Below are 17,510 nucleotides of genomic sequence, written 5' to 3' on the forward strand. Positions count from 1 at the left end.
ATAAAATTCTAGGAATATGTAAGGAGAAAGTAGTTAAACTGTTACTGTAGATAACCAAAACGTATGATTTCAAAGAGCTCTTGTTTATACCTAATCTGCATTATCTAACAAGTAAATTTTTTGATTGTAATTTAAATCAGATTGAAAATGCTGTTAATTGTACATAATGTTTTTTTTCTATTTTAATTTTTAAAGCAAGAATTCTCCTACTCAGTGGAAAGTTTATGCTGGAAAACTAACCCTTTCAGAAATGAAAACAAGCATTGGATCCTCTGTATCTCTGATTGCAATAAACAAGTATTATGATTCCAGTGCAAAAAGTAATGATGTTGCCTTGATGAAACTAACATTGCCCTTAAAATTCTCAAGTAAGGGAATTCTTGTATCAAATTATTAGTATGTTAGAAACTGTTTCAGAGTTTCATTTAATAAATTGTTCTAGAAAAAAATACTATGTATGAAATGCAATGTATTTATCTTTTTTGTTGTATTGTTTAATATTAACCTTTTTACATAAAGTGCATTTATATGTCATATACATGATAAAGTGGGTTAATGACACTGAGAAATAATTTAAAATTCTGTGATAATCCATAGCAAAACTGATGATAAATATAAATGTTATAATTTTCTCTCTTACTTTTGGTTTATCAAGACTAATTACAATTACAGTATAATTTTATTTTGTTACATATTATAAATATATAGACATCCAGTATTGATGATATTATGAGGTTTAGAATCTTCTAAAGGCATAATTTGAAAAAAATGAATAAGAAACACCATAAGCAAGCACTGCTGAACAGTGGCCATGCATATATATAAAATGAGTAACACAGTGGTGCAATGTTTAGCACTGCTGCCTCATGGGTGACACATCCCAAGTCTGTCTTTTCTCTCTGCTTTCAATTTGGAAACAAGCTCACTTATGAATATTGCAGTGATATGAGACAGAAATAAGAAAAATGTCATGTTCAGAAATGAAAAGATAATGTATATTGGGAAGGGATGGTGTTTAGTGTATTTGTATGTAGTTATTGTTTTATTTTCAGAAAATCAAGAAATTATTTACATATACTGTATTTATTGAATAGAAGAAGGAAGTAGAAGGTTGTTACAAGGCTGTAATACTGTTAATTTTGGGGAGAAGGATATCTGCAATCATCATTATTTACATAAAAGTTGTAAATGGGCCTTTCCTGCATGAGAGCTTTTTATAATTTGGAACGATGTTGTGATCAACAGGGGGCGTCATAGAGTAAGAATGCAAAGACAAGTCCCAGGTTCAAAACAAAGGTTTTTAATTTAAAGACATACCTCCATAAAACAATTACAAGCACTCTTTTCTCTCTTCTCCTCTCTGATGTTCCTCCCAGGTGACTGTTGCCTGACTCCTCTCCCAGTTCCAACTCACCTGGACAGAGCAGTGTGATCCTTTTTATTGAAGACCCAGAAATACTTCCAGTGCCAGGGCATTCCCCATTGGAAGTACTTCTGGGTCATTTGAAATCGCATAAAGTAGGGAGTATAACTCCCTGCAGCACCCCTGGCAGCACCCATAGACTCCAGCAGGGCTGCGCTACTGGGCTACAATTCCCAGCATTCCCTGCAGATGTCCAAATTTGTATTGAAGGCCAGGGATGCTGCCATCTAGTGTGAGCCTCCCCCAATCTCTCCGTTGTATTGGCCTACCGGCCGGTTAAGGAACTGGGGCCATTTCTGGCAGGGACACCAGCCAATACATATTATCCATTACATTGCCCCACTCCGAGCTGAGCTTTGTGGGGCGAGGCAGCCAGTCCTGTGAGGCGAGGGTTAAAGTTCCATAAGATGAACCATGTGAGCCAAAGTGTCCTTATGGCCTGATGAGAACAGAGAAACTACAGTCAGAAATGATATATCCCTACCCATCACTATTTCGACCATGGACGCTTTGCTGTATGTTGTAGGGGTAATGCCTCCATTTTTGTCCCTGTCCTTGACGCTCGAAGCATCGTAGTCTCCCTGCTGAACGTTTTGTTCTATGGTAGGAAGGAAATCTTGGTCATTTCTCTTCTCTCCATCTTTACTCACCCTTTATCAGGCCGTCATATTCTGGGCCCACAGAGATGGTGGTAATATGAACACGTTGCCCCCTGGGTTATCATATTTGTCTGTCAGCTAAACCTGGTACCTAAACAGGGCTCTCCTTCCTCCTTTGCAGTACAAGGATAGTCTGGGACACTTTGTCTGAATAGAAATTTCGCTGACAGCCTTGGGACAGTCACCATTATACCTTGGGTACCTGTTGGAACTGCAGCTGCTCGATTGCTTTCACACATGTCTAGGATCCCTTCACTCTTTATTCCTATTTCTTTTCCCATCCTGACCTCTATAGTCTGAGTAGCAGCCACCAAGACTCGAGGTTCAGGAAGGGGAAAACCTTCAGAAATGTTTGTCATACAGTATCTGTCGGACCACGTGCTACTTGGTTCCTGTCACTTTTGTCAGGGACCCTTTCACACTGAGCTTTCTTATTATGTACTATACAAAGAAAGGAAAGTGGGACATCATGGGAGACAGATTTTGGGCATTTGCTTATAGGACTGATCCTTCTCTGTGATAATAATTTATAACCAGGATGTGGACATTCTGTTCCTTCCCATCGCCCCTAGCAAAAACAGAACAGTCACTCACCAACATTTTTTCACTTTGGGGTTTTACTGAGCTGTAGTCTGGAACCTGTGGGTCGATACTCCAGTCACCATTACAGCTTTCCCAGAAGTCCCAGGAATTATCCAAATGACCATCATCTGCGAATAGGGCTTCAAGGTTTTCACAGCTAGACCGGCACGTCCCCTCATCATCCTGTCCACTAATGGAGCAATGCAAGAAACTATTAGTCTCATTTTGGCTGTCTAAGAGGTATGAACTTTGCACACAGTTATATCTGTTCCCTTGCATGTCAGACAAGTGGTGGCAGATACCTCAGTATCAGAACCTTGGCTGAAAACATCGTTAAAGTTGTCCATAGTACTGTCTTTAAGACAGCAACCCCATCTTTGTTGGGGATAGGTTCAGTGGGTTGTCTCACAGCCCTGTCAGAATTCAGGATTCAAATTTGTATTAGATCAAACAATGTAAAAGGTATTAAAAATCAGCAAAAATCCACAATTGTTATAATCAACATGAACATTTAAATCACCTAATAATTAGGTATTCAGACATAAGGAACATTCAGGTTTTAATGTCCAAGAGCTCAAAAATTAAAAATAGACAAAGATTTAGAAGATTTTAAAAGATGATGCATTCCATATTTTTAATTTTAATCATTTAGATGCACTCATGAAGATTGGAAAGACCACAGTCTCATTCTGTAGAGCAATTTTTCAAGTGTGATTCAAGTGTGCCATATAATAGTAGCTTGATTTAAGAGAAAAAGCCAATAGGCTGCTGCAATGTTAATGTTTAATACATGAAATCAATATTCTGATCAGTTAATATTTCTCTTATTAAAGTTGTTTTGTTATTGGAAAAAAAACATCCTTAGTACTGCAAATTTAACAGTAGTTGCAGCTGAAAGAAATGTGACAGTGTAAGTTGAATGTAGTGAGGGGAACCAAAATACTGATGTGGGGAACCAAGATACTGATGTCCACAGTAGAACATATTTTTGAGACAGCCATCTGTTCTCTGATTGCCAACATAAATGTTTACTTCTGTCGTTCTTAAATTTAGCTTCCTTATTGACTTTTCAGTGAAATGCTAAATGCAAATTTCAAATGCTAAATTTGAACTTAGATCTCAGCGTACTTCATTTTTTTCTGACAATCTATGCCTGTAGGCTGAAGAACATGTTTTTAATTCCAACTTCTATTAAATGTGAAAATCTAAAAACAGTGACATATTTGTGCATAAAACATTGAAAGAAATTTTAAGAGACATTTCCCTAAACATAATGTAGAACTGAGACTTTTTATTCCACATTAAATAATTTGGCTGATACCTTTATCCAAGGCAACTTACAACATTGGTTATATTTCACCCCCTCCCCCATTTGGAACATAAGCAGGTGAAGTGACTTGCTCATTGTCAGTAGTGTGATTTGAAGCAACAACCTGAAAGTTTGATGTCCAAAGCCTTAACCACTGTGCCACATGTATAACAGGCAACAACCTAACATAACTTACTTAGTCAAAAACCTAGTGGATGAAGAAAGTATATATGGTCCATGATCTTACTGTGGCAAAAATAAAGGGCTGCATGAAAAATGTCAGAAGTTTGGAGTGATCACTTGACTCCATAGTTAAGATGGTCACATATGGATTATAAGAGAACATTTTGGGGAAAAAAAAGTTGAACATAATATTAGGTCTGTGACAAACAAATCAATACCATTAAACATGAAACCTCATTTTACTACACCTCTTTCGTAAATATTTTAAAAAATAACATTTCAAACTTTCCCATTTCCAAGATGTTCTGATCAGGACTGCCTTCCTCTTTCTCTAATTTGCATTTTTACTTTGAGACCCTTGCTTAGCATTCATCAATCCATTTTTAAATATTTTTTTGTTATTAATATTTTGTAGCTAGCCCCATAGACTATGTTGCTTGTGATATAATTGCTAAATATAGTATGTTTACAAGAACATCTTGATGAAACCACTATAACTTTTTTTATAACCTACTAATCACATGATCAGTAGAAAATGGTCATTAGATTCTATGATATAGTAGAATACAAGAAGACTGCAGATGTTTCATTTTTTGTAAGAGCAATGTATCACATAATTGATTTTTTTATATACATTGTTGATTAATACTAGTATGAGATCTACGTGATTAACGTACGTGTTTCAATCATAGATTCTATGGCTCCTGTCTGTTTGCCTAACTTTGGACTGCCAGTATTACAACAAGCGGAATGCTTTATATCTGGATGGGGGGCATTAAAATATGCAGGTAAGATTTCAATCTACAGTAACAGAAGATAGATAGATAGATAGATAGATAGATAGATAGATAGATAGATAGATAGATAGATAGATAGATAGATAGATAGATAGATAGATAGATATTTTATTAATCCCAAGGGGAAATTCACACAGAATAAAATTCACAATTCATTTCACAGAATTCACAATTCAATTCACAGAATAGCATATTGTGAAAACTTAAAGTCTTTGTCAATTGTTTTTATACTGAATTTCTGAAGATATAACAGATATGCGGTAGAAGAATGAGTTGTTGTTTTAAAATTGTATTGTACTACTGCAAAATGCATTCCAGAAGACAAACTTTTAATAGATACATACCAATGAAGATTATGTATTCGGTACATAACTTTACCTTTGCATGTTTTAGTGGCTTTTTATTTTGATTTTTCTGAGTATTTCTCTAAAGTATGGCGCAGTGGTAGCACTGCTGCCTCGCATGGAGTTTGCATGTTCTCCCCGTGTCTGCGTGGGTTTCCTCCGGGTGCTCGGGTTTCCTCCCACAGTTCAAAGACATGCAGGTTAGGTGCATTGGCGATCCTAAATTGTCCCTAGTGTGTGTGCTTGGTGTGTGTGTGTGTGTGTGTGTGTCCTGCGGTGGGTTGGCGCCCTGCCTGAGATTGGTTCCTGCCTTGCGCCCTGTGTTGGCTGGGATTGGCTCCAGCAGACCCCCATGACCCTGTGTTCGGATTCAGCGGGTTAGAAAATGGATGGATGGATTACTCTAAAGTCATTCTGTTTTATGCTGTAGGTGTTGCTGTTCTTTGATCACTTTTAACTGACTTCTTAATGGTCAGATAAAAGTTTACTGTGACATTTTCTACTCCTCAAATCATAGTACTACTTTAAACAAACAAGTATATTTTATTAGCACATGTCTCTGCTTTTAGGTACTGTATAATTTAGTGAATAGTTGTTGCAATGTCTGTTTCTAAATTTAGATGGCATGCTTTTCAGATTATCTAACCTTATAGCATCCTTCCCATTGTAACCATCAATTTATCTGGTCAATATGAAAAACTTCTGGAGGAATATGACTTTTTATTTATTTATATTATGATTCTTATGTCTTCTGATTTATTTTGCATTTTACAGGAGTTCAACATCGGTGTTGGCTCATTTAGCTTGTTTTCCTCTCCTTTCTTCCTTTTTCTTTTACCATTGTGCATCTTCACCTAATGGTTCAAAGGACATTAACTCAATCTTATTTTCACATGTAATCAAGCCTGCCCTTCCCCCTCCTGTCTGTCATTCCATTGCATATCATTTTTATACTTTTAAGTAATTTTCTGTATCTTTCTTTAATGCATTCCATTGTCTCTCCTCGCCATTAACTTTTTTTTCTCTATGCCTGCCACATTTTATTCTTTCTACACTCCCTCCTCTGAAGACTCCACAAAAAATATCCTGTTTTCCTCCCTTGACTATATTTCAATAGTCTCTGTGCTAACCCTTAACATCTACTACATCTACATTTAGTCAGCAGGAGACTGTATGTGGCCGAAAGTGCCTAACGAAGAAAGTACACCCATCACTTAAGGAAAAGTAGTGCTTCCTTCATTTCTTCTTCTCCCAAACTGCCCTCATAGCAAAGAAATAATTTTTTCAAAACATCATTGAACATTAAGAACTGCATATACTGTATACTACCACTTCTCAACCTTCAAGTCTCTCATAAATCCTTGTTAACTCACAGTCAGTTTCACCTAATGATTTTCTCTTTTTCTTCACTTACAAGCTTGGAGAATCCTAAAAACAGTTCATGACTTCAGTTTCTTCTCTTTTCTTTATATTCTCTTGTACAGTAACTAAATTCTGACCTGTTGTATAACCACAGACCCAGAACCTGTGCACTGGCCCCATTTTTCATGTCCCTGATTCCTTACATCTCTTCTTTATGTAACTCCTCATTGGACTCAAGAAAGCTAATGTGACTCCATTTTTGTGACATAATTCACAAACAACTTTCCTGATTGTGTAGGGACTTTGTAACACTTAAATTCCGAGCATTGATAAAATTGTTGGAAAAGTATTGATGTGTAATATAAATTTTGATGTCACAAGTGCAGGTGTGGGTGTGGTATAGCAGGTCCACGGCTCAGAAGAAATGTCCAGTTTTCAAATAGATAATTGCTGCACTTGCAGCTTATAGAGGGGGCATGGTAGTGTGGCTGGAGCGGTACTCGAACGCTACGTGAGGCGGGCGTTTCCTTGCTTATGTGCACAGGTGAGGAATCGTCCGCATCCATAATTGAAGTTAGGAACTGCTAATCGCCACACCTGAGCCACATTCCCATTATATATAGTAGGAGCATGAGTGCAGAGGGGGAAAAAAGAAAATGAAAGGGGAAAGTGAACAGAGGTTATGGGAAAAGAAGGCGGCAGGAAGCAAAAAGCGGTGCGTGCATGCATGAGCGACTGAGCGGCTGAAGGCAGGCTCGGTAGAGAGAGCAGGCTGCTGGAAGGAGAGCCCCTTGGGAGCGTTAGGCTGACACTCGGGGGCAGCTAGAAGTGGTCGCTCCTGCTGAGCGCTTTGGAGGAGCTAGAGTAACCAGAAGGTGGTTGGCTCACCGCAAAAGTGGGAGTCAGGAGGCTTGGGAGGTGGCAGCCCCAATGTGAGCGTCCTGGTCACTGGGGAACTCAAGTCATAGTCTGAAGAGTCCTACAGAGCCTGGGACTGTGGGGCTACAGCCTAGACTGAAGAAGGTCAGCTGGAGGTAGGGCGACTCCCCTGGTGTGGAGCCCAGATGGGAGAAGCAGGGGAGCCATCAGTTGAAGAAAGCACCGTGTTCATTTTTAAAGGACTGCTTCCAGACAGTATTTTAACCTTGTTTTAATGGATTATTTTAACCTCCACCTTTTCACTGGTTTTTAATGAATTATTTATTTATTGACTTTTAGATGCACTGTGCTATTATTTTGAACACTGTTTTTGGTTCTGTTGTTTAATAAATGCACTTGCACCTGTTTGCACCATCCCCTTGCTTCGTTGTGATGTCTTTACTATCCAGAGGGACACATGCAAAATTTACATTTTTATTAAAAATATAAAAAGTACTGTATAAAGATAAATAACATGCAAACTTCATACACACTGATCGGGCTAGCAATCAGACCTGAGCTCATGGCACTGTCTAATAATAATAATAATAATAATAAATTGTATCTATATAGTGTCTTTCCGATGCTTAAAGCACTTTATCAATAGTCAAATGAATACAAAACGAATAAAAGCAAAGGTGAAATTAATAACACAGAGTACAAACTAATACCAAACATTAAACGTCAAATAATAGATAAATGTTTGAAAGTCAAAGTTCTGAATTAGAAAAAGAAACAAGCAGAAAAAAAGAAGAAAGTTATGAACAAATAATAATTTGTGTACACTTACATGTAGGAATATAAATATCTTACAATCAATCACAGTGATAAGGAACAATGACCAGATAAGAGTGGATGGAAGGAAATGGACCACTCAATGACTGCTCGTCTGCAGTTCAATTCAGTTCTGATAATCCCAGCCAGACCTCCACTCTTCTGCAACATAAACATTGGAGTTGTCTCACTTAGAGATACAAATTCAGATTTCTTTTTCTTTTTTTTTCATTTTTACGTGACATATCAAGATTGCAGCCTGCAATGAAACTGATACTTCTAGTGCTTTAACACTGATGATCAAAGCAATGTTAGATAAAGAAAGTTTGTTGCACAAAGGTCTATCACCAGAGTTTATTTCATTAGAAAGCAGGTTTCATACATTACTCTTATCAAAATAAACCCTGAGCATAGAATAAACAGTGCTGTTGAGCTCCCAGGCACGGCACATCACAATCCACTGTAAAGATATTGCAATTAAGCCTCATTGTAAATATATAATGATAATTGCAGTCTATCCATTTGCTATCGATGAAGCATTTAACATAGAGAAGTTCCTCACAAAAGAGTAGCAGGAATGCACTTTGTGACACTGCAGCACCCACATTGAAATATCAGCACCAATAACCTGATTTAAACTAAATGTGTACGTGTAATATTGGATCAATTGATAACATTGATTGCATGCTATACATCTGCTTAATCTGTTATGGCAAAGGTACTGTCAATAAAAACACAGTGCCTGTGCATATAGTAAAGATAACATCTTCATCCAGTCTAAATACTGACAAAATTTGAAGGATGGGAGGTGGCTATTTGAGTTTGATCATTTTTCATACAACTGCTTATCTGAATCTTCCAAAGTAACATATGGCATGCTTTAACTTAAGGGCCTTTTTATTGTAGTTTGGTAAAAGATGCCTGTCCATCACTGTTAGCAGGGCACCTGTGACTGATGGTCAATTATGGCCAAATAAATCCACAGAATACATCTTTGACAAGTGATTAGGCTTTGGTATTCACTCTCCATTCTCACTGATGGATGAAATGAGTAATGAAGTCCACAGATTCAGACAACTGCGGTGGGTTGGCACCCTGCCCTGGATTGTTTCCTGCCTTGTGCCCTGTGTTGGCTGGGATTGGCTCCAGCAGACCCCCGTGACCCTGTGTTCGCATTCAGCGGGTTGGAAAATGGATGGATGGATGGATGGAGATTCAGACAACAGCAGTGAGGGATATTTGAACTTTTGCACAAATCAATGCTAATCTCTAAACTAATATACAATATTGAATAAAATTACCAGCAACTGCACATTCGCATGTACATTATACACAAAGACTAATGTGGTGAAAATCAAAAAATAAAATTACAAAAACTAATTTAATTTTCTTTTGTTTTCTTGTTTTTGTTTAGTTCTAGTTTTCAGACATTTTTCATTTTTATTTTAATTTATTTAATGAAATAATTATTTCTTTGACTTGTCTTTTTTTGTTTTTATTAATAAGAATAACACTAGTCTCACAGAATGATGTTAATTCTCACATTAGTAAACTGGATAGCTTGTTGATTATTGAATTCATGGACCAGCATCTACAGTGGGGAGGTTTGGGATTTCCTGCAGGTCTCTGTATTATTATAGGAGATAGCACCAGTGGCGGTATTCAAAAGATGATTCCAAATTTGTGCATTCAGCGCTGATTTAAAATTGCTACAAATCAGATTGCTGTCTAGACATCAATGCTTGAAATTATAAATCCATCATCATAAAATGGACTTAAGTACAGTAAATGTCTTGCAAGAAACCATCAAAGTTACTAATACTGTCTTTCTACCATCTTCTGAACAGTGACTCAGCAAGCACTAAAAATCGCATTTCATTCTGTTTTCTCATGTCTTAAGTTTACTGCACTCAGTAACAATATTCAGTTGTATGATAGTGTTGGCTTTTTCAAAAATATAAGATTTGCTTTGACAAAAAATGTAGTGCTATTGGTTGATTTCACAGTTATCGCCATATGCATGTAGATAGGGAAATGAAATTCTTATCTGCATGTTAAACCAAAACAGTGCAGACCATCACTGTCCTTGTCCGGCATCTCTGAATCTCACACAGTTGATTATGTATAATATCTATACAATCTTCTATACATACAACCATTTTCTAAACTCACTTATAATATGAAATGACAAAATAATAGGCAGTAGTGAGTAAAACAGTCAAATTTCCTTACGCATACCTCATCACGAAATTAATGCAAAGTTTTGTGTCACATGTGATTTTGCAACTGTGAAACTCTTTAAAAGGGTGTTTTGGACTATTAAACGTTTTTTCAGAAGGTTAAAATAAAGGAACCTGTTTTAGATCTGTATATTAAGTGAAAATAAATAGGGGGGAAAAAAACTGTATTATGGCAATTCAACATGACTAAGTATAAACCACGATGAGACAAAATTACATACTCTTAGACAAAGCTGTAATTCCAGCAAGACAATGAAAAATTTTATCCAAATAAATTGAGAAGAAAACTGTTATACCTGTAGTCTTAGATGAGATCCTGGTTTGGCTGGTATAAAACTTCGTATGTGCTGATAATGGTGCCCTCCCATCAGCCCCAACGCACTCCTGTTGCCTAATGGGAATTATAGTCCCCACTTTGGCACTGGTTTTTTTGTTGTCCTTTGCACCACCATCCCACAACCATCGATCCCTATTTGCAACTATTTTCCTTGATATGCCATATAGCCTATATTTTAAATTGGATCAACAAATATTGTGCAAATCAGTTAATCTGTTTTTGCATAACTGATAAACAAGCAAACAGCCATAAAATAGTGTACATTTTTTTAAAATATATTCTGTGCATCAGCCTGGTTAATGAAAAAACTGAACACCTTCTAAAATGTGGCAGTCTTTGACATCCTTTTAATAATGTTTACTGTCACATCAAAGAAAGAACACCTAAAACTCAGGTAAAAAATAATACACCAGTAAAATAAAAATGCACATTCCAGGAGCAAACAGTGGAGGAAGCATCTGCACATACAAATTATTGATGGAGCATGCTTTAAATTTAAAAGGAAAAATAATAAGCAAAGGTATGCAAGCACACCCAGGTAAGAAACAATAATGCCTAACCTACTAGTTCTAATTTGAAAGGGGCACTGGATTCCACTGGACACGTTCATTTGAAAGCTGCATCTTTCACTGATTATTGTGAACAACAGCACAGTGCATAAAAGAAGTTGGGGAGTAGGGAGAGTGCACAGAGGTCTCTGTGTAGTCTTGTCAAAAGTAAAAATTTGATACAAATAGAATTGATGTTACAGAAAAGAAGTAGTGCACCCTTATAAAATTTCAGAATTGATATTTCTGAGAAATCAATATTTTGATAATACTAGTCATTTTTCCACAAAAGTTCATTCTTAAGTTATAAACGCTCATGTCTCTACTCAAGCTGCTTCTGTCACCCCTGCCCTTATCCTTCTCAACTTTTATCTTTTGATAGTCTGTACTTAATCACTCTCCTTTTATTACTTTTGCTCCATACATTTACAATCAAATTTGATTGGACTGACTCAGTTACTACATTTCTGAATAGCAATGCTGTGTTTAATTTAGTTTCCCTTGAATGATCTACATAGATGTTTTCCTAATGACTCTTATGATGATGATGTACAAATCTTCCTTTCATTTCCTTGTTTAAACATGCAGGTTTCAGCCTAAATCCCAGTTCACAGCACACAAAAATAGCAAAGGCACCAAAACTGAACCACAAAGCAGACCAGTCCACATAAGTACACTCTACAATACACTCTAAAGCAGCCTGAGTGCTTACTCCACTGACTGGCTTTGATCTACATCAGGCCAAATGGGGCTTAGGCTTCATAAGTGCAAAACTAATAGCAAGGCCGCAAAAGTATTCAGAATGCCCCATAAGGGAGAGGATTACCATTTAACTCAGCCTTGTGCAATAAAGGGCAAATTAAATAATCTTTGTTACAAAGGATTTTATTAACATAAAGAAAAATAACAAAATATCAAAAAGGCAAAAGGATTTGCCTAAAATGAAATCCACAGTGACCAAATCCAAATAAAATCATACAGTAAACAAAATCCAAAGACAGGCAAAAATTTTGAGAAAACCAAAAAAAATCCAAAGAACAGCAGTGCACTTCTACACAGAAAACAGATCTCAGCTCCACCAACGCACATTTGGATGAAGCACAAAGAATTTAACTTTCCCAGCCTGCCTATACAGGCTGTACGTGGTTCCTTAGCAGTCATGTAATGGTGGTCCTGGTCTTTGGATCTGTCCACAAAACACAAAGAATATGAAGGAACAGGATTACCCATATAGAAAGCAAATAATAAATAAATAAAATGAATAGGGAAGACACAGTTTTACAAATAATAAATATAAATAACAATATAAACAAAAATTAATGCAATTAATTAATTAAAAATGAACAAAAAAGACAAAGAAATTTAACCTGTGGGGGTATCCTAGCTTAATCATAACAATCTCTACATTCTTTCTCTGTCATCTCATCATGGATACATTAATATCATCTTAAATGTAACCTCTCCGCCTTCAATGTCTATTATTTGCCTTCTACTCCTCCATCCTTAAGTCTTTCTCTGAGTATTTCTTTAACAATGAGTTACCTTTAAACTAGGGATGCTATCAATGAATTTCCCCTTGGGATTAATAAAGTATCTATCTCATCTATCTAAGTATCAGGAATCTTGTTCTGGCCCTGAGTGATTTCCTCTCTTTCAATTAACACGTTTCTTCAATCATCCAGTTGTCTGTTTTCTTTCTGCACACCTTTTACTGTGAATCCCACTCATCTCATTTTTCTGGGTCTTGTTCTCTTTCTTGGTTGAACTAGTGATAATCTTTCCTGTAGGGGTTTCAAGAAACCACTGTCTGACCTCTGTAAACACTTTAGATGGCTCCTGTCCGACTAATATATTCTTCTTTCACCACACAATACATTTTCAGAATCACTCTTTCCACTAGCTTTCAACAGCAACAAAGATCTAGTTCAAAACTCCTGTCCTGATGTACAGATCCTAGCATAACTGTGCTACTCAATAACGTAAGCCTTGGGTCTATTCTTACAAATTGTATGTGTTCTGCTGACTTTACCTCGCCTTGCCAGTTGTGATAAAGCAGTTCAATTTCTTGCTCCCAAGGTCTGGAATAAGTTTCCCATGATCATCTGAACTGTCTTTGTCTCCAGCCTACAGAAGTTCTAGAAATCCCTTAAAGATGCAGCACATATCTTTAGGATTTCAATATCTTTGCTCTCCTGCTAATATCTGCAGCTGTATTGAACCAATCAACTGTTGATTAACTTTAATTTAGCTTCAAATCTAGTTTTAAGGGGCTTGGGTACTAACTGTAAAGGTGAATGTTACAAGCAATTAAAATATCATTATAATCATTAATCATATTTTTTCTGCTTGCAAATGTATCAGACATTTTCATTCCTTGCTTTATCTTATTTCAGGAAGCACCAGTGATATGCTAAATTATGCCCGGATATATTTAATAAGCTCAAGTGTCTGCAACAGTCGCAATGTTTATGGTGGATTGATAACAAAAACTATGTTCTGTGCTGGATATCTTGAAGGTGGAGTAGATTCATGCCAGGTAAATATAAAATTGCTTTAATGCATCAGCCACATTATTTGATGAAGATAACTTTAGGTTTTTTGCAAGCTATATTATATGATATTTAAGTCTGTCAGTATTACATAGAATTCAAATTGTAACTCAAGTTTGTGTTTTTTATTTTATACAGGTTTTTTGTTGTAAATAAGGATATAGGATTTTGAAGTTGTATGACAAGAATAATTTTTTCAGGCCAAATGGGAGAATCTGCAGTTTTTGCATAGATTTTGTTTGGTTGACAGGACATGAGTATTTTTGTTGATAGGAGAGCTAATAAAAATGTCACAACAAAACTAAAGTTATGTAACGTCTTTATTACATAATTTAATAAAATCTAAATCATTTCTATTATCAATACATAATTAGCTTGAAACCAATACAGATAGTCAGAAAATAATAGAAAGAATAGATAAACAAAAGAATGAATAAATGGGTCAGTTATTTAAATACAGTCATGGACTGATTTACAGCCTGCCAAGTTTAGGTGATTCGTACTTATAGTCCAAGGGAGACAGAAAAATAATGGGGTAATAATGTTTAGAAATGACTAAACCCAGCCACAGAAATACATTTTTTGGTTTTATTATTATTATTATTATTATTCACAGGGCCCTTTATGTTTTCTGTCTCTTGGAGGGCCCTTTAAAGTTTGTTTTGATTGGCACTGCTCATCGTAGCTAATTCTGAAGTATTCAGCCTTCACTGCCTTCCTTACACCAGTATTTCCCAACCTTTATGGTCCTACCCCCAATTTTGCTCTTTTAAGATAATTGATGACCCACTAGCAGCAATTGTAAATCGCCTCCTTGGTGAAATCAGCACGATCTAAGATCCCCCTTGCTGAAACAAGCTCACTTAGAAAAGAGGAAGTAGAAAAGTAAAGGATTTGAATGGGCACATTTGAATTACATATTAACTTAAGTGTGTGATCACACATTAGCACTCTGCCAACTCCTTGAATAAACTTTGTATCCCAGGCAGGTGAGGATATCTTTAGTAGGTAAACTGTAAAAGGTTGAGTTAGGAAAAGTCCAAGAATCTTTCCTCATTTAACAGAGCAGGGCTCTTTAGAGTTAAACATATTTTACTTAAAACAATTGGTGATTAGAGATATTAATAATTAAGTCAGTTTATCTAAGTATAAAATTTATTTATAAGTATTTGTGTTTAGGCAGTGTACTTTTAACTAACCAGAGAAGTTTGATGGACTGAATTGCCTCGTGTTATTTGTCAAACTTGCTACATTATTACATTTTTGCTTTTTTAAAAAGTATTGCAGACTGAATACAGCTCTTCTTTCCAAAACCCTACATAATACAGTATATTGAGGTATTGCTTTGATTTTTAAAATTCATTTACATTTGCATTTATAGTTTTTCCAAATGGAGTACAGGCAGGTGATGTAACTTTCTTATAATCACAATGTGTTAGTAGCAGAATCAGTATTCACAACCTCATGGTTGGAAGTCCATTGAGTAGAATTGAATAGAGTTAAAAATTCAGTAGTTTACTAAATAAAGAAAGAAATATATACAAAAATATATCTATGATCGTACTTGTAAACTACAAAAGAAGGATATGAATTATAAGGCAAATAATTAATGCTCCAGGCTTAAACAGCCAAATAAGACAAAGTCTTTGTGCCAAGTCTTAGAGCAGGCTTACCAATATCAGAATTTTAAGCTATTTTGAAGTCCCTCCGCATGTAGGAAGTAGAATAATCAAGATCAATAAACCTATTTTTCATAGAGTGTGCCTCAGCAATAAATACCTGATAACTGAAGCAGATCCAAAAAAATTGGAAACTGTTGTGGCTTAACACAGAACAGAACAGCATAACTGTGAAACTGGCAAGTTATTAATGAGAGATCAAGGATGATAACTTATGCTGATGATATTGTAATGCTGCACAGTGCCTTCCAGTGATGACCCAATGGGTTTGTGCTGCTTTTATGCTCTTTTATTAGCTTGCTATCCTTAAAAGGACTACTAGCTTTAAGCCACACAAAGATCGAAAAAGCATATGACTTTCCAGAGTGGCCATTTTTTATAAACCCCCATGCCATTGGTGAGTAATTCCAGCTCATAATTTTGGTGACTCCTCCTTGGCTGAGGCAATTTGTCCAGCACCTTTGCAATATATTTCTCGTCTGGAAGAGCAGTACTGAATTGCTTTTGTCATTTCATCGTTTGCTGAAAGCTTGCAATCCTAATTTGTCATTTCCATAAAATTATTATGTCAAATCTAATTTCATTTTTGGATATTTCCATATATGTTAAGGATTGTATTAGAAGCCTGCAGATTGTAATACTTTGCTGTTCTCATCAAGTTATCATCTTTGATCTCTCATTAAAAACTTAACCTGTGTTAGATTGTGAAACATGGTCCTTGGCATCAGGTAAATTTTAAATAAATAATAGCATCCCAAGAAAGAGTGGGTGAGTGCATTTCATTCTGCGGTTAATTGTAGAGCTGGCTGACCGCGCCACATATACATGTGGAGGTTGGCGGCTCACTCAGGTGCCTAAATGGTGCTGTGGAGGGTGCAGCTCATCACATCTGTGTGCAATTAGGCAGCAGAGTACATAAGGAGCCTGCATTAACAGATCAGCAGAAAGACAGAGAAGTAGTCAGAGGTTAAAAGAAAGGACAGAAGAGGAAGGCAGGAGTGAGAGAGAGCCAGTGTGCGTGTGAGAAAGAAAGAGAAAAAGCAGACAGCCAGGAGGAGAGCCCCTTGAGGGGAGCATGTGGTTGACACGATGCTCAGGGGCTACTCCAGCTCTACAATCATGGAGCTGGACTAACCCATTGGTGAGACTTGCCATGTAACTCCAGGAAGGCAGGGAAATCGGGAAGGCTCAGATGAGGAGCCCTGTAAGAGCCATTGGACAGCAGGGACCCAGACCACTAGAAGCTTGATGGCTGTATCTGTTAGTTGAGCATCTCCTTCTTCTACAAGATCCAGACAGGATAAGGGGAGAAGACGACAGGATAAAAGGATTGCACCGAGGACTCAGTTTTAAAGGACAGCTTTCTGCCTTGTTTTTTAACCTCGATTTTAAAGAATTATTTATTGGATATTTTAACCTCCACGATCACTGACTTTTAATGGATTATTTATTTTTTGATTGAAGATTGCATTGCACTTTAATTTGGAAACTGTTTTGATTGTTTTAATAAAAACAATTTATCACTTTTGCACCTACCCCTTGCTATGTGTGTATCCTCATTTGCCCAGCTCATCTTGGTTACGTTATTAATGGTGACAGGTTCAAGAGGCTCAGTGAAGGCAACAGGGAATGTGGAGCCAACATACACGATCATACAGATCTGCTCCAGTCGTCAGGAAGTTATAGCTGAGGCACACGCTATGAAAAATAATTGTACTGAACATGGTTATTCCACCTTTTTGACCATATTAATCTCTTTGGCATTAATCCCAAATGTCTTTTAGGCTTAGAATTCTATGTTAAAAT

At 36.5% G+C, this 17,510-nt stretch overlaps 1 protein-coding gene across 2 annotated transcripts in view; it reads left to right on the plus strand.

Moving 5' to 3' along the window:
- The window catches only part of tmprss2 (transmembrane serine protease 2), a 226,717-nt gene that overhangs the window by 52,643 nt on the left and 156,564 nt on the right, over positions 1-17,510 (plus strand). For both annotated transcript variants that reach the window (XR_007934874.1, XM_028800181.2), the window contains exons 10-12: positions 196-368; positions 4,849-4,944; positions 13,870-14,012. Coding sequence is in view for 1 of the 2 variants with exons in the window: in XM_028800181.2 (XP_028656014.2) it covers positions 196-368; positions 4,849-4,944; positions 13,870-14,012 (412 nt within the window). In the remaining variant the exon portion in view is untranslated. The remainder of the gene's footprint in view (positions 1-195; positions 369-4,848; positions 4,945-13,869; positions 14,013-17,510) is intronic.

The sequence above is a fragment of the Erpetoichthys calabaricus genome, chromosome 4 (assembly GCF_900747795.2).
Source record: "Erpetoichthys calabaricus chromosome 4, fErpCal1.3, whole genome shotgun sequence".
NCBI classification, from domain to species: Eukaryota; Metazoa; Chordata; class Cladistia; order Polypteriformes; family Polypteridae; genus Erpetoichthys; species Erpetoichthys calabaricus.